Source organism: Myotis myotis, unplaced genomic scaffold (genome assembly GCF_014108235.1).
Source record: "Myotis myotis isolate mMyoMyo1 unplaced genomic scaffold, mMyoMyo1.p scaffold_m19_p_19, whole genome shotgun sequence".
NCBI lineage: Eukaryota > Metazoa > Chordata > Mammalia > Chiroptera > Vespertilionidae > Myotis > Myotis myotis.
Genome location: NW_023416323.1, coordinates 9,936,578 through 9,955,214, shown reverse-complemented (window position 1 = coordinate 9,955,214; position 18,637 = coordinate 9,936,578). Strand labels below are relative to the sequence as shown.

General features: G+C 45.3%; 1 protein-coding gene across 3 annotated transcripts in view; it reads right to left on the bottom strand.

Annotated features, from left to right (window-relative positions):
* The window catches only part of ZNF567 (zinc finger protein 567), a 66,854-nt gene extending 49,902 nt beyond the window's left edge, over positions 1-16,952 (bottom strand). The window contains exons 1-2 of one of the 3 annotated variants that reach the window (XM_036345449.1): positions 16,817-16,952; positions 11,673-11,742 (exon numbers count right to left, since the gene is read on the bottom strand). In XM_036345449.1, the coding sequence (XP_036201342.1) occupies positions 11,673-11,681 (9 nt within the window). In that variant the 5' untranslated portion in view covers positions 11,682-11,742; positions 16,817-16,952. Of the gene's footprint in view, positions 1-11,672; positions 11,743-14,440; positions 14,723-16,774 lie in introns of those variants that run through there. The other 2 variants (XM_036345448.1, XM_036345447.1) reach the window with 2 other exon arrangements.
* Between the last annotated feature and the right edge of the window lie 1,685 nt (positions 16,953-18,637).

Here is an 18,637-nt window from a genome sequence, read left to right as displayed (position 1 = left end):
AAAGGACTAAGGAATCTACAATAAAGGGTATTAGAAATAATAAGTGAATTTAGCAAGTCATAGGATACTAATATCAAAATATATAAATCAACTGTTTTTCTACACTAACAATTGAAAATGAAATTAATGAATAAGATTAACAAAATATCTGTAAGACCTATACACCAAAACCTACAAAAATCTACTGAGAGAAACTTTACAAGACCATGGAAATACACCAGGTCCTTGGATTATAAGACGTACGACTGTTAATATTCCAATGATCTCCAACCAAACCATAAAGTCTTCGAAAACACAATTACAGTCAAAGTAGGTTGTTTTATAGAGATCAATAAGTTGAGTCTAAAATTTTATGGAAATGTAAAACCCCTAGCATATCTAAAACAAGTTTAAAGAGAATAGAGATGGAAAATTCACATTACCTGATTTCAGGACTTAATATGGTAGTATTACACTAGTAAAAGAATCCTATATAATAAAGAGGTGATATGCAAATTGACCCTCACTCCATCACACTGTCACAAGATGGCTGCACCCACAGCAGAGGCAGGGTTCCCATAACACAAGATGGTTGCGCCCAAAGTGGAGGCGGGGTTCCCGTAATGAGCTGTAATGAGTGATCAGCAGGGACCTGAGGCTGCATGGCGCCAGGCCGGGGTGGGGGACCTGAGGCTGCACCCCCCCACCAGATGGGGCTTGACAGGGGACCTCAGACCACGCCCCCGCCTGGCAAGGTTTGACGGGGGGCCTCAGGCCATGCCCCCTGCCTGGCGGGGATTGATGGGAGACATCAGGCCACACCCCCGGCCCCGGCCTGGGGGACCTCAGGCTGTGCCCCTCACCCCGGTGCTGGGTCAGGGGATCTCAGGCCGCAACCCCACCCTGGCATAGGGCTGGGGGACCTCAGGCTGTGTCCCCCCCCCCCCCCACCCAGTGGGGCTTGATGGTGGTGGGGCCGGACGGGTCTGGGTCTCACTTGATTTTGAGGTGCATGTGGGTGGGCAGGGACTTGACTCTGGGTTCCACGGTGTGCCCCAGTCTCTGACAGGAAGATTTTCATATACATTTTACTAATTTTCTTTCATCTCTGACACTTCTTTTTTTTTTTTTTTTTAAATATATTTTATTGATTTTTTTACAGAGAGGAAGGGAGAGAGATAGAGAGAGTTAGAAACATTGATGGGAGAGAAACATCGATCAGCTGCCTCCTGCACATCTCCCACTGGGGATGTGCCCGCAGCCCAGGCACATGCCCTTGACCGGAATCGAACCCGGGACCCCTCAGTCCGCAGGCCAACGCTCTATCCACTGAGCCAAACCGGCTTCGGCTCATCTCTGACACTTCTATTATAGAGAAAGGGCAAATAGTATTAAAATATTTCCTCTAATTAATTCCCTTTTAATGTGCATGAATTTTGTGCACTGGGCCCCTAGTAACTATATAAATCAGCCCAGCCAACATGGCTCTGTTGGAGGTCACAGCTCGATTCCCGGTTTCGGCATATTCCCAGATTGTGGGCTCTATCCACAGTGTGGGGTGTGCAGGAGGCAGCCGATCAATGATTCTCTCTCATCATTGATGTTTTTCACTCTCTCTCTCCTTCTCCCTTTTTCTCTGAAATTAATTTAAAAAAATATTTTTTAATAAAGGAACTTCAATTCCACCTTACAAGCATACAAAAGAATTAAGTTGAAATAGATTATACAATTAAAAGGAAAATCTAAAAGCATGAATCATAAAAGTAAAAAACCTGATAAACTGGGTTTCGTTAAAATTGAAAACTTCAGCTCTGAAAGACACCACTAAGAAAATAAAAAATCAAGTCATAGACTAAGAAATATATCCAGAGTCCTTTTATTTGACAAAAGACTTGTATAAAGAACTCTCACAACAGAAGAATAAGAAAACAACCAATCCACTCAAAAGTTGGCAAAAGTTCTGAACTCAGATTATATAAATGACAAACAGAAAAATGAAAAATGCTCACCATTTTCATCATATCAGGGAAATGGAAATTAAAACAATAATAAAATACCATTACACATTTACAAGGATGACTAATAAAATTATGAAGTGGCCATACCATGTGTTGGTGAGGCTATGAAGCTACTCTAAATCTCATACATCACTGGTGGAAATGTGAAGTGGCACAACTTTGCATAACCATCTGGCAGTTTCTTATACAGATAAACATACATTTGTCATACAACCCACTGATTCCAAAACTACGTATTTACCCAAAAGAAATGGAAATATAGTCGATGCAAAGATTATCTCTGCAAATGTTCATAGAAGTGTCATTCATTATAGTCAAAAAGTGGGAAAAAATGTCTACCAAAAAGTGAATGGATCAACAAATTGTGGTATATTATTCATTCATATACTGGAATTCAGCAATACAAGGAATATTCTCATATACACAACAAATGAATGAGTTTGAAAAACATTATGTTGAGTTAAATAGGCTAATCCCTCAAAAAGCACATAATCTATTATTCCAATGATATGAAATTAGAGAAGAGGCAAAACTAATTTATGGCAGAAGCAGATATAGGATTATTGAAGCCTTGGGGTGGCAGTGGAGCAACTGGATGTATTGGGGCATAAAGGAACAGTTTGGAGTAATGGAAATGTTGTAATCTTGACTGTTGTAGTGATTATATTGATCTATATACTTTTCAAAGTTCATGAACTCTACACTTAAAATGGTGATTTTCATTGTATGTAAATTATACCTCAATAAAGTTGAATAAGAAAATAAGGGTTGGTTTCCAGCTCTGCTCAGAGAAGCACAAAATTAGCTCTTATTTGACTGTTATTGTAGATAAACTATAAACTCCAAGTTAAAAAATGAAAAACTTTAACACCCTATCAACATCAATAAATAGATCTTCCAGGCAGACTACCAACAAGTTGCCTTAAATGACACATTAGACCAGGTATATTAATTGATATTTAAATATTTCACCCCAAAGCAGCAGAATATACATTATTTTATTTTATTTTTTAATATATTTTTTATTGATTTTTTACAGAGAGGAAGGGAGAGGGATAGAGAGTTAGAAACATCAATGAGAGAGAAACATCAATCTGCTGCCTCCTGCACACTCCCTACCGGGGATGTGCCCGCAATCAGGGTACATGCCCTTGATCGGAATCGAACCTGGGACCCTTCAATCCGAAGGTCGACGCTCTATCCATTGAGCCAAACCGGTTATGGCAATATATACATTATTTTTAAGTGCACTTGGAACATACTAGGCCACAAAACAAGATTTAATAAATTTAAGAAGACTGAAATCATATAAAGTATTTTTTATGATGACAATGGTATGAAACTAGAAATCAATTTTAAGAAAAAAAAAAAAACACAAAAAGCACACAAACACATGAAGGTTAAATAACATGCTACTAAGCAACAAATGAATCAACAATGAGATCCTGGAAGAAATTAAAAGATAGCTTGAGACAAGTGAAAATGAAAACACAAAAAACCCCAAATCTCTGGGACACAGCAAAAGCAATTCTTTTTTTTTTTTTCTTAATTAAATCTTTATTGTTCAGATTATTACAATTTGTTCCTCTTTTTTCCCCCCATAACTCCCTTCCTCCCAGTTCCCGCCCCACCATCCGCCCTCACTCCCCACCCCCTGTCCTCATCCATAGGTGCACGATTTTTGTCCAGTCTCTTCCCGCATCTCCCACACCCCTTCCCCCCCCCCCAAGAATAGTCAGTCCACTCCCTTTCTATGTCCCTGATTCTATTATGATCACCAGATTATTTATTCACTTGATTCTTAGATTCACTTGTTGATAGATGCATGTTTGTTGTTCATAATTTGTATCTTTACCTTTTTCTTCTTCTTCCTCTTCTTAAAGGATACCTTTCAGCATTTCATATAATACTGGTTTGGTGGTGATGAACTCCTTTAGCTTTTCCTTATCTGTGAAGCTCTTTATCTGACCTTCAGTTCTGAATGATAGCTTTGCTGGATAAAGTAATCTTGGTTGTAGGTTCTTGGTATTCATCACTTTGAATATTTCTTGCCATTCCCTTCTGGCCTGCAAAGTTTCTGTTGAGAAATCAGCTGACAGTCGTATGGGTACTCCCTTATAGGTAACTGACTTTCTTTCTCTTGCTGCTCTTAGGAGTCTCTCTTTGTCTTTTGATCTTGGCATTTTATTTATTTATTTTTTTTTAAATATATTTTATTGATTTTTTACAGAGAGGAAGGGAGAGAGATAGAGAGTTAGAAACATCGATGAGAGAGAAACATCGATCAGCTGCCTCCTGCACATCTCCTACTGGAGATATGCCCGCAACCCAGGTACATGCCCTTGACCGGAATCGAACCTGGGACCTTTCAGTCCGCAGGCCGACGCTCTATCCACTGAGCCAAACCGGTTTCGGCGATCTTGGCATTTTAATTATGATGTGTCTTGGTGTGGTCCTCTTTGGATTCCTTTTGTTTGGGGTTCTCTGTGCTTCCTGGACTTGTAAGTCTATTTCTTTCACCAGGTAGGGGAAGTTTTCTGTCATTATTTCTTCAAATATGTTTTCAATATCTTGCTCTCTCTCATCTTCTGGCACCCCTATAATTCTGATGTTGGTACGCTTGAAGCTGTCCCAGAGGCTCCTTACACTATCTTCGTATTTTCGGATTCTTTTTTCATTTTGCTTTTCCGGTTGGGTGTTTTTAGCTTCTTCGCATTTCAAATCTTTGCCTTGATTCTTGCGGTCCTCTGGTCTGCTGTTGGGAGTCTGTATAATATTCGTTATTTCAGTCCGTGTATGTTTAATTCCTAGTTGGTTCTTTATCATAACATCGAGGGTCTCATTAGATTTGTTGAGGATCTCATTAAGTTTATCAGCGGCTTCTAGACAGTTCTTGAGAGACCTTAAAAGTGTGGTTCTGAACTGAATATCCTCCATTGACAGTTTTGTCCTGTTTCTTTGTCTCCGCATTTTTTATGCTTTCTTGGTGCACCCCCTAGTGGTTTTTGTGTGCAGTCCTCCTGTAGTTAAGCCTTGATTGTTGTAGTTAATACTAGGGGGATTTGACCTCCAGGCCAGCTGGCTGTGAGAATCAGCTGTGTCTGCAGTGGGAAAACTTCTGTCCTCTAGGGAGGTGCTAATCTAGCCTTTGCCTGAGGCTATCTGGCAAATGGGTCTGCGCAGGGCTTGGGCGGGGCGGGTGGGTTGCTTGGGCTCAGGATCAACAGGGTGGGCCGGAGAGAGCTGTTATGGCGTCTCTCAGTTCCGTCCCTAGGGGCTCTGCCTCACAGAGTCCCAGCAACCGCTGCAAACCTCGGAGAGAAAGCTGCCTCCGAGTTCCGACTTCTCCCGTTTGAGTCTGGGTCCCTAGAGACTCGCCCGGATCTGGAGCTCAGAATCTGAGACTCCCTCCCGATTGAAAGCACCGACCGCGCCCTCCGCCGCCAGCCTGCTCCGCGCGCACTCCGTACCTGAGTATTTCACTTCAGCACTGTGCCTCCTCTGAGTCTGGGTATGATATTCTCTTTCCTCCTAGTTGTAGAATTTCCACTCAGCCAGCCTTCCTGTGGTTCTGGATGATGTCCGTTCCGTCTTTTAGGTGTGTTTTGATTTGGTTGTTCAAGGCGGCAATTCCAGCGTTAACCTATGCTGCCATCTTGGTTCTCCTCGCAAAAGCAATTCTAAGAGGGAAATTCATAGCAAGACAGGCCTACCTCAAGAAACATCTCAAGTAAATAATCTAACCTTACACCTAAAAGAACTAGAAAAAAAACAATAACAAATAAGGCCCAAAATGAGTAGAAAGAAGGAAATAATAAAGATCAGAATGGAAATAAAATATGTAGTTAAAAAAACACACATGCAAAACAAAACAAAGATCAAGGAAACCAAGAGCTGGTTCTTTGAAAAGATCCACAAGACTAATAAACCTTTAACTAGACTCATCAAAACAAAAAGAAGAGGACCCCAATACATAAAATCAGAAATGAAAGAGAAGTGACAGCTTAAAACACAGAAATACAAAGGACTATAAGAAAATCCTAGCCAACATAATTATATGCCAACAAACTGGACAATCTGGAACATATGAATAAGTTCCTAGAAACATACAATCCTATAAGACTGAAGAAACAGAAAATCTGAACAGACTGAATATGACCAACAAAATCAAATCAGCAATAAAAAAAAGTCCCAACAAACAAAAGCCCTGGATTCGATGGCTTCACAGGTAAATTTTACCATACATTCAAAGAAGAATTAACACCTATGGTTCCCAAGGTAATCCAAAAAATTCAAGAGGAGAAAAGGCTCCCAAGCTCATTTTATGAGGCTAGCATCACCCTGATTCCAAAACCAGATAAAGACATTACAAAAAAAAGAAAGTTATAGGCCAATATACTGATATACATAGATGCAAAAATCTTCAACAAAATATTAGCAATACATTAAGAAGATCATACAGTGTGATCAAGTGGGATTTATTCCAGGGATGCAAGAATGGTTCAAAATCTGCAAATCAATCAACGTGATTATAACCACATAAACAAACTCAGTTAACATAATAAGCCACATAACCCAAAATCATATTAATATGAATAGATGCAGAAAAAGCATTAGACAAAATCCAGCATCATTTCTGGATAAAAACTCTCAGCAAAGGGGGAATAGAGGGAATGTAGCTCAACATAATATATGACAAATTCACCGCTAACATTATTCTCAACAGGGAAAAGCTAAAAGTATTTTCTTTAAGATCAAGAACAAGACAGGAATGTCCAGTTTACCACTGTTATTCAACATAATATTAGAAATCATAGCTACAGCAATTGGGCTAGAAAAAATAAATAAAAGGCATCCAAATTAGAAAGAAAGAAAGACATAAAAGTCATTATTTGCCAATAAGATGCTATAGAGAGAGGATCCTAAGGATTCCACTATAAAACTACTAGAACTGATAAATGAATTCAGTAAGGTAGCAGGATACAAAATTAATATTCAGAAATCAGTTGAATTTTTATATGCCAATAATAAACTATCAGGAAGAGAAATGAAAAAACAATTCCATTTACAATTGCATCAAAACATAAATGACCTAGCAATAAATTTAGCCAAGGAGATAAAAGACCTGTATTTAGAAAATCATAAGACATTGAAGAAAGAAACTGAAGATATGCATAAATGGAAGCATCTATTGTGCTCATGGATAAGAGAAAGTAACATGGGTAAAATGTCCATATTATAGAAAGCAATCTATAGATTCAGTGCAAAGACTATCAAAATACCAATGCATTTTTTAAAGAACTAGAACAAATTCATATGGAACCAAAAATGACACCTCTGTAATCTTAAGAAAGAAGAACAAAGTTGGACGTATCAGGCTATCTGATATAAACTATACTACAAGGCTATAGTAATCAAAATGGCATGGTACTGGCATAAAACCAGACACATAGATCAATGGAAAGAACAGAAAGCTCAGAAATAAACCCATACCTATATGGTAGGTTCAGCTATGACAAAGAAGTCTAGAATATACAATGGGGTAATAAAGACAGTCTTTTTAATAACCAGTTTTGGGAAATTGGACAGATACCTGCAAAAAAACCCCCGAAATACCACCTTCTTACATCATATCAAGAATGAACTCAAGCCAAAACCGGTTTGGCTCAGTGGATAGAGCGTCGGCCTGCGGACTGAAAGGTCCCAGGTTCAATTCTGGTCAAGGGCATGTACCTGGGTTGCGGGCACATCCCCAGTGGGAGATGTGCAGGAGGCGGCTGATCGATGTTTCTCTCTCATCGATGTTTCTAACTCTCTGTCTCTCTCCCTTCCCCTCTGTAAAAAATCAATAAAATATATTTTAAAAAAATAAATAAAAGATATTTTTTTAAAAATATATTTTATTGATTTTTTACAGAGGGGAAGGGAGAGAGACAGAGAGTTAGAAACATCGATGAGAGAGAAACATCGATCAGCCCCGCAACCCAGGTACATGCCCTTGACCGGAATCGAACCCGGGACCCCTCAGTCCGCAGGCCGACGCTCTATCCACTGAGCCAAACCGGTTTTGGCTAAAAGATATTTCTTATAAAAAAAAAAAAAAGAATGAACTCAAATTGTATAATTGTCTAAGCATTATGCTGTACACCTAAAACTAATCTATACTAATAAAAGGGTAATATGCTAATTAGACCGGGAGATCTTACAGATGACCTTCCGGACCTCCTTCTGGACAAAGCCGTGGCTGGGAGGGCCGAGGCAAGGCGCCAAGGCTGGGAGGGCCCATCGCAGAGCCCCAGCTGGATGGGCAGGGAAGGTAGGGCCTCCCTGTGGGCAGATATTGATTTCCAGGTGGGCAGGGACTCCGTGTGGGCGGGGATTAATGGTGGAGCCCAGGCCAGGTGGGAAACGCCTGCCTCTGCTCTGCCATTGATCGCAGAGTCCAGGCCTGGTAGGCAGGGTATCCCTGTGGGTGGGGATTAATGGCAGAGCTCAGGCTGGGTGGGAAACGCCTCTGCGCAGCATTGATCACAGAGTCCTGGCAGGGTGGGCAGAGCAGGCAGGGCCTCCCTGTGGGCAGCAATTGATTGCAGAGCGTAGGCTGAGTGGAAAGGGTGTCCCTGTGGGCGGGAATTAATGGCAGAGCCCAGGCCAGGTGGGAAATGCCTACCTCTGCTCTGCCATTGATCGCAGAGCCCAGGTCTGGTGGGCAGGGCTTCCCTGTAGGCGGGGATTAATGGTGGAGCACAGGCTGGGTGGGAAACGCCTGCCTCTGCTCTGCCATTGATCACAGAGCCCAGACCTGGTTGGCAGGCCTCGCTGTGGACAGGGATTAATGGCGGAGCCCAGGCCTGGTGGGCAGGCCTCCCCGTGGGCGGGAATCAATGGTGAGCCCAGGCCTGGTGGGAAACGCCTGCCTCTGCTCTGCCATTGATCCCATAGCCCCAGCAGGATGGGCAGGGCCTCGGTGTGGTTGGGGATTAATGGCAGAGTGCAGGTCCGGTGGAAAACACCTGTCTCTGCTCTGCCTTTGATCCCAGAGCCCCAGGTGGCCAGGGCCTCCCCCTGCACAGCATTGATCACAGAGCCCTGGCAGGGTGGGCAGGCAGGCAGGTGGGGGGTACAGTTGGAGGCGAGCAGGTTGGCAGGGTGGGGGCATTTGGGGGTGAGCTGGCTGGTGGGGGTGGGGAGGGGAAGTTGGGGGGGAGCAGGCTGGCAGGCAGAGTGGTTAGGGGCGATCAGGCAGGCAGGCAGGTGAGCGGTTAGGAGCCAGCGGTCCCAGATTGCGAGAGGGATGTCCGACTGCCGGTTTAGGCCCGATCACACAGGGATCCGATAGGCAGTCGGACATCCTCCAAGGGGTCCCAGATTGGAGAGGGTGCAGGCCGGGCTAAGGGACATCCCTCTTTCCCCCATGCATGAATTTCGTGCACTGGGCCACTAGTTTATATATTAAAACCTTAATATGCAAATAGACCGAACGGCGGAACAACTGAACAACCGATTGCTATGACGTGTGCTGGCCACCAGGGGGCGCGTGTGGAGCATGGCAGGCATTGGCAGTATGTGGCAGAGCATGGAACATGGCTGGCGTCAGCTGTGGCGGGATGGTTGAGGTGAGCGGGGGCGCCAGACCAAGGTGGGGCACTGGTTGCTGTCATCGGGGTGAGCCTCAGGTAGTTACTGAAAATTCTTTGCTCCCACGTGCTGCGTTCCTGCCTGGCACTCACACCTGCTGCTGGTGCTGGCCCTTCTCACACCCACTGCTGGCACTGGAGCCATTGCTTGCACCTGCTGCCAGCACCTGGCGCCAGCCTGATCACTCGGCTGTCAGCGGGTGCGAGCAGCAGGTGCTGGCCCCAATCATCCCTGAGGGCTTCTCCACCTCTGCCTGCTCCTAAGGGGCAATCAGGACAGCAGCTGATGCTCACACCTGCTGATGGGGCTGGCCCCGCTCACACCCACTGCTGGCACTGGCCCCAATTGCTCTGTGCTGCTAGCGGGTGCAAGCAGGGCTGGCGCTGTCAGTGTGTGGGAGCGGCAGCAGCAGGAGTGGGGCTGCCAGCAGACAAGGGACCAGGGCTGTGGCAGGAGGGGCCAGGCAGGGGCATGGAGGATGGGCCAAGACCCGCCCCTGTGCCCACCGCAGCCTCATGGCCCACCGTTCCTTTCATGGTGCACGAATTCGTGCACTGGGCCCCTAGTATAAAATAATATTGAACATCAACTATAATTAATAAAATTAAATTTTAAAAAAAGTTCTGGATATAGTGGTGCTGGCTATACATCAATGTGAATGTACTTAATGGCACTGAATTATACATTTAAAATGGTTAAAATGGTAAATGTTATGGTATGTATATTTTATCACAATTTTTAAAAAAAGTTAAACAGAAAAGTATAAGAAACACAAAGATTTGTGAGTACTGGAATGAGAGCTTAAAAGACTGGAGAAGGAGCAAAGGTGTTAAATGGGAAGACAAGTGACTGCTATGAAAGAGGCACCCAAATAAAGATACATCAGTGGTAATCCTATCTACACTAATAAAAGAGAAACATGGTAATTGGCGTACGACCGCTACCCTTCCCATTGGCTAATCAGGGAAATATGCAAATAAACTGTCAGCCAAGATGGGGGCTGGCAGCCAGGCAGCTTGAAACTAACATGAGGCTTGCTTGCTTCAGTGACGGAGGACTCCAACATTCCCCGCCGGCCGCTGCAGGCCTCTGAGCCTGCAGTTTCAAACATTGTAACAAATATAGACGGTAAACAAAACCCCAGAAACCAGCTTTCAGCCGGCTGGGATCTCAGAGCTGGAGTTGATACAGAGTTTCAAGAACCGAAACAAACCAGATACCTGCTTTCAGGAGCGGAGGCCTAAGAGCTGGAGCCTCAGAGCTAAAGCTGGCCCAGAATAAAAAAAAAAATAGAGAGAAAAAGGAGCAGTTGGGAGCTTCAGTCCCAGCCTGAAAACAGCCATCATCCCCTCATCCAGGCTGGCCAGGCACCCCAGTGGGGACCCCCACCCTGATCCAGGACACCCTTCAGGGCAAACAAGCCAGCCCCCACCTGTGCACCAGGCTTCTATTCTATATAGTAAAAGGGTAATATGCCTCCCAGCACTGGGATCAGCGGAGCTGAGAGGCCTCCCGGCACCGGGAGCATGACTGAGGGTGGCATCGCAACCTCCCAATCCGCCCTGCTCTGTACATGACAGGGGGCGGCACCCCAACTCCCCAATCGGCCCTGCTCTGAGCCCGACCAGGGGCTGCACCTAGGGATTGGGCCTGCCCTCTGCCACCCGTGTCCCTGACCAGGAATCAAACTCATGACCCTTTGGAATGTGGGCAACACTCTATCCATTTAGCAACCCCGGCAAGGGTTATTCTCATTTAATTTGAGGAAATGCATTTTAGTCCCAGCAATGCTTCTGGGTGAAGACTGAGAAAGATGTTGAATGATATACCCTCTTAATGTGTAAACACTGGTTAAAATTAGAAGGAGTACTTGTAGAAGATAAATACTTATCAGGCCAATATGGGAAGAAATGAGAACCACTTCTCTTAAGGGAAAGATAGGCAGGATTTAAAACAAACAAACAAAAAAACACAAAGGCTCAAATATCCTTCAAAAACAAAACAAAAAACTATTTCAGAGAGAAACCATCACCTCACCTGAGCCATGGTTTTGAGATTTGCAAGAGACAGTCTTCTTTTGGGATCCTCTTTGGAAACAGGGTGGTTCCTAAGAAGGCAAAGCTAAGATGAAAAGATGCCATGTTTCACCACACACATACTTACAGCTCTCTTATGACTCAAATTAAAATTCCCTCCATTTCCCTTGTTTTGGCCCTTGTCAACTCAGAACATTCCACATAAACAGTATAGGGAATGGGGGATAAGCTAGACAACTCTTATTTTACCCCCAAAATCAGAGATACAGGCTATTGGGGCAACAGGTTAAATTTTGGGAGAGCTCCCCTCCCCTCTAGCACTGTCTTTTCTTGCATAAGTAGCCTACTGATATTAACTACTTCTAAGCTGTTCTCCATTAAGGCTCTATCATTTATACTGTCACCAGCAATATATGAGAATACCTGTCACCCCTGATGAATACTGCTGATATGAACTTCTTAATGCTTGCCTATCTAACAGATATAAATTGTGCTTCTAGTTTTTATTTTTCTTATTATGAGAGAAGGTAAGATTCTTTTCGTACGTTTAAAAATCATCTTTAGTTTCTTCTCTCTTAAAATTCTTTCGGTTTTCTATTAGGTCATTTTTATTTTCTAGATTGATCTTAGATCTCTTTTAAAGGAAGGAAATTAATCCTGTATTTACTTAAAGTAATTTTTTATACTTTCTCACTTGACTTTGTGTTTTTCCCATACAAAAATAACTAAAAAAAAAAAATACTATGGGCCATCTGGTTATATAATAACCTATATTTCCTCCACTCACTGAAACTGCCATCTTTATCATATACTTTATTGCCTGTATGTATTTGACTAGATCTGGACTTTATATTTAGTTCCACTGATGTGTTCATAATTGCCAAGATCACTCTACAGTTATTATAGTTTTAAAACACATTAAAATACTTTCCCCTTCATTACTTTTCTCTTTCAGAATTTCTGGCTTGTTTATATTCTCCTAAGAACTTTAGAAAGTTCAAAATTTTACTGAAATATTAATGGAGCTGCATGAAATGTTTGGGAGTTTGGACCTTTTATCATATTGTGTCTTCCTTCCTTTTACTTGCCTTATTTTTAAGTCTCTTAGGAATATTTTTTAAAAATTTGAACAACTCATGCAATCCTTTATATTTCATATTTTTGATGGCCACTGGTCACTTTCATGTTTTCAGATATATCTATATCTATATCTATATCTATATTTATATCTATATCTATTATATATCTACTAGTGGCCCGGTGCGTGAAATTCGTGCACGGGGGGAGGGGGGAGTGTCCCTCAGCCCAGCCTGCACCCTCTCCAATCTGGAACCCCTCAGGGGATGTCCGACTGCCGGTTTAGGCCCGATTCCTGTGGGATTGGGCCTACACCGGCAGTTGGACATCCCTCTCCCAATTCGGGACCGCTGGTTCCTAACCACTCACCTGCCTGCCTGCCTGATCGCCCCTAACCACTCTGCATGCCAGCCTGCTCGCCACCAACTGCCCCCCCCCCGCCAGCCTGCTTGCCTCCAACTGCCCCCCCTTGCCAGCCTGATCACCCCCAACTGCCCCCCACTGATGGCCTGCTTGCCCCCAACTACCCCCCAGCCAGCCTGTTCACCCCCAACTGCCTGCCCCCCTGCCGGCCTGATCACCCCAACTGCCCCCCCTGCCTGCCTGCCCACCCTGCCAGGGCTCTGTGATCAATGCTGCGCAGAGGGAGGCCCTGCCCACTCTGCTGGGCTCTAGGATCAATGGCAGAGCAGAGGCAGGCGTTTCCCACCAGGCTTGGGCTCACCATCGATCCCCACCCACATTGAGGCCCTGCCCACCCTGCTGCGGCTCTGGGATCAATGGCAGAGCAGAGGCAGGTGTTTCACACCAGGCCTGCGCTCCGCTATTATTCCCAGAAGGTCATCCGGAAGGTCTCTCGGTCTAATTAGCATATTACCCTTTTATTAGTGTAGATATCTATACAGCTATACACACACACACACACACACACACACATATATACATATATATGCATATATGCATATATATGCATACACACACACACACACACACACACACACACACACACACACACACACCTGTGCCTTGCTAATGTTTCTTCCCCACAGTAAACTTCTGAGTTTTCTAATTGTTTTCAGTGTTAATTTTTAACAGGGATGGTAACTCAGAAATCTTCTGCCTCAGTTTTAGCGGATGCCCCCAAGATGGTGAGTGAAACAAGCTTTGAAGTATCCCTCATTCTAAATACTGTCTTGTAAAGTATCTGACTGCAGTTTTTGTACCATTAATTTAACTCCTACTTCAACTGGCTGGAGAGGCTGAGATAAGGGAGCAAATTATTTTTAGAACATAGTTTTCCAGGGGGAAGAAATGTGGGTGCTTCTCCCTTCCTGATAACATACAAGAGGCCTCTCACATCCTGATGCCACTGGGAACCAAAGCGATGAGAAAATGTGCGGGGAACTTGTACATGTTTCCAGGATTTAGGAGGGCAAAGTGACTAAGGTAGCTAATTCTCACCTGAGCTCTAGATAAGGAACCCATGCATGGAGCCTGCCTGGGTTGGCTTGGATCCTCCTGTCCAAGAGGACTGACTGGAGAGACAAGCCCCACCACCAGAGCAGATGGGCCACTGCATATTCAGATGAAAGTAGTGGGGAGGCAGCTAAAGAAGTGGCTGTGCCAATAGAAGAAAAGTATATCTGGAAGTTCCTATCAGTAGGTTCTCCCAGAAGGTGAAAGATGACTTACACTAAATTATAGTATAAGAGGTACCAGCTTCTTCCTGTCCTGACTTCTGACTTCTCTTCCCTTTTCCAGCTCCTAATCCACTCTAACTGGAGACTAACCACCTAGGAGTAAAGAGGAGACAAAAGAGAGGTTGAGGAATTAGAGAAGACATTGCAGGTTTCCAGCAGGAGGGACAGTTTTCTGCTTTTAAAACAAGTTTTGAAGTATTAACTTCTGCAATGTATATTTTATTTAGCTAAATGACTATTATAAGATGGGACTGATGCTTAAATGTCCAACAGATTTTTTATTGTCTTTAGAATGACTGAAGAATTATTAAATCTGCCCAGGAATTCATCCAGCAGCTGCAGAAGCAGCAGCAGGAGGGGAAAAATACACCCCCCCCCCCCCACACACACACACACCCAAATGGAAATTCTGAGAGCATCAGTTTTGGTTTCTACTCATCTATCTATCATCTATCTATCTATCTATCTATCTATCTATCTATCTATCTATCCTATATAATAAAGAGGTAATATGCAAATTGACCATCATGCCCCCACAAGATGGCTGCCTATGACCAGGCCGGCAGGGGGGTTAGTGAGGGATGACCAAACGACTGAACAAGCAGGCTGTGTGGGGTGACCAGGCCGGCAGGGGGGTTAGTGAGGGATGACCAAACAATTGAACAAGCAGGCTGTGTGGGGTGACCAGGCCAGCGGGGGGGGGGGGGGGGCGTGAGGGGCGACCAGGCTGGCAGAGGGGGGCGGCCAAGCCAGCAGGGGTTGCAGTAAGAGGCGACCAGACTGGCGGGTGGGAGAGGCAATTAGGGGCAACCAGGCCAGCAGAGGGGGACAGTAAGGGGTGACCAGGCCGGGGGGGGGGGTAGTTAGGAGCAACCAGGTTGGCAGGGAGGGGGGCAGCTGGGGGTGACCTGGCCGGCAGTGGGGGGCAGTTAGGGGCGACCAGGACGGCACGAGAGGCAGTGAAGGGTGATCAGGCCGGCGGTGGGGGAGGGGGGGTGAGTTAGGGATGACCAGGCAGGCAGGCAGGCAGGTGAGCAATTAGGAGCCAGCGCTCCAGGATTGTGAGTGAGATGTCTGACTGCCGGCATCCGAGGAGTCCCAGATTGGAGAGGGTGCAGGCTGGGCTGAGGGGATCCCCGCCCCCATGCACGAATTTCGTGCACCAGGCCTCTAGTATATATAAAAGCCTAAGCCACCGATGGACAGCTCCACCGGTGACGCGCACTGACCACCAAGGGGCAGACGCTCAGAAGGATAGGTTAGCTTGCTGCTGGGGTCCCGTGGATTGGGATTGGGCCAGACAGGCTGGACTCGCTTTAGAGCCCTCCCACAGTCCCTCCTGGGCCAGATCATGCACAGTGGGATCCCAGATTGTGAGAGGGCGCAGGCCAGGCAGAGGGATCCCACTGGTGTACGAATCAGTGCAACCGGCCTCTGGTTTCAACATATTGGTCATTAGTCGATATGGGGTTTCCCAAAATACTATCCTGACATCTGAAAATTATTTTCATTTTATCTCATCCTCTCCATTTTGAAAATCTCTATTTTTTCACTTGTTTAAATGCCACAGAGTCAAATTCTACAGGCATATAAAATAACCAATATTCAGATAATCTAAACAATACATATTTAACTAACCATGCACCCAATTCTCAAGCGTTCCATCTAGTTACACAATGAGGCACATTCATAGTCGCCCCGATCTGTGCACACAAAATACTTCAAAAAGTATACATACGTACAGTTATAGCACCCACTACACGATCACAGACACGTCATGCATAATCTCAGGGAGCCCATCACATTACATCTCACAAAGTAGCAAAATCTCAGTCACAAACCCTTCACTGTCGTCTCTCCAAAATCGCATACAGTCTTAACACAAATCGACTCGCACCTATTTTAAAAATTAGACACAGAGACCCTCTCACTTTCACAACCAATCGGTGTCACAACGTCACACCGGAGTAACATGTGCCCCAATACACACACGGACAGGCACAAAAAACTACACAAACAGAACGCCCGCGTGCTGGGGTTTCCTCATAAGGGGGTGGGGAGTGACGGGCAAACACAGTTCCCGCCCACACCGAGCACAGTTCCCTCTTCGGCCCTCTCCAGCCGGGACCGCGGCCAGACGGGCTCCCGGTCCCTCCTCGGAGTTCCCGGCCTCGGCTCCCTGTTCCTTCTGCCTAGGTTTTCGCTTCCATTCTCGCATTCTCTAGGGCCAGGACTCGAGCTTTCCTCCCCGGCCTTCTCAGCCTATGTTCCCTCTTCCTTTCACGCTTTCCCCAGCCCAGGTTCCCGCCCCCCTCCTCAGCGTTACCCCGGCCGGCCAGCTCCCGCCCCGCAGGCGCCGCTGCCTCACCTCCGACCACTAGCCAGCGTCTGCGCTTGCGCACTCCGCGCCCCTTCCGTTCCCCAGACGACGCCGCTCGGCCGCTCGGGCTCCAGCGCGCCTCCTGCCCGTAGGGTCTTTCCAGCTTTGAACTACATTTCCCACCGGCCCCGCGGGATGCTTTGGAAAAGAACTTCCATCTCGGTTCATTACTAGCTCCCCTCCAGGAGTCCTCAAACACCTCCTCCTCCGACCTAGTGGTAACCTAGGAATCTGGGCGCGCCGGGAGCTCACGGTGTGTGCGCGCGGTAAGGAGGCCGGGAAGGGTCCAGGGTACGGGATTTGTTCGGATCTGCCCGCCCCCACCCCCCCACCCCGCCCCGCGGGATTTTTGGAATGGCCGCAGTTGGCTGTCACGTGGAGTATGTGGCAGGGTGGGGTTTGAGACCACCTATCATAAGACAGTGCTGCCCTTACTTCGTGCCATGCAAGAGGATTTTGATTGTGATCCGTTCATTTCGCTTGTGTCACCGGGATGGAGCTTCATTTCTGCAGTTCTGCTTTAACATTTGGGGCTGAGAAGTTCTGCTGAAGATCTCCCTAAGAGTATCTATGTCCCTGAAAATGAGGAGGCCTGTGTTAGCCAGAGCTGCCCTGCACTGAAGCTTGGCTTGAGCTGCTGTCCTCATGGCATCCCCACCTCCATTGCCCAGCCTCCTGCTTAGTGTGTGTGTGTGTGTGTGTGTGTGTGTGTGTGTGTGTGTGTGTGTGAATGGAGAGTCCCCTACCCAGGGGCCAATTTTAGGTTCTCTCCTTTGTTAGGATCTGTATTCCCGGGTTTCCTGCTGCTTCCTTTTCTCCCACTTCTCTCAAAATAATGAGGTCATTAATGTATTTTTGTTTTCATCCACAAACTTTTGGGCTGGTTACACAGCAATAGGTAACTGAAATAGGTGTTTAACTCTCTAGTCTTTTTTCTATCACCTTATATTGATATAATTATGTCAACCTGTTTTGTAAAGTGATTTTTTTTTGCTGATATTATATCTTAAAAATATTCTATATCCTTCATTATTTTCTACAACTGTGCATATTACAAAGATATTTTGTAATTTATTTAACCAATAACTTTCCTGGGTAACTCTTTCTCTTTGCTGTCCAGCTCCAATGTCTTCACCAAACTTTTCATTTCCTTCCAGGACCTTACGGGGGGTCATGGGTTTCTGTCATTATAGGGGTCTGTAGACTTCACAGTGTGGCATTGACTTCTGCTGAGTGGAGTATTAGATGACTCACCCCACTCAGAGGAATTTGTTTAATGATGTGTGATATAGGACCTTATACACATTTATTTAATTGATCAATTGGGTCTCCCTGATTATGATAACTCTTTTCCCTTTTCCAATTCAAAATCTTCATTCTGGAGCCATCTTACTTTCTTTTCTTTTTAAAAAAATATATTTTATTGATTTTTTACAGAGAGGGAGGGAGAGAGATAGAGAGTTAGAAACATCGATGAGAGAGAAACATCGATCAGCTGCCTCCTGCACACCCGCTACTGGGGATGTGCCCGCAACCAAGGTACATGCCCTTGACCGGAATCGAACCTGGGACCTTTCAGTCCGCAGGCCGACGCTCTATCCACCGAGCCAAACCGGCTAGGGCCATCTTACTTTCTTCACTGTGACTCATTGGGGAATGCAACTCTTTAGAGTGCTTAGGTAACTTTCTGAAGGATTGGTTTAAGATTCCTAGAGGTGGAAATGAGCATCTCTGCTGTGTTATTTCTAAATGTCACCATCCCAGTCCTTCAGATTACTTTTTCAACTTCCTTTTCTGCCTGACGATCAA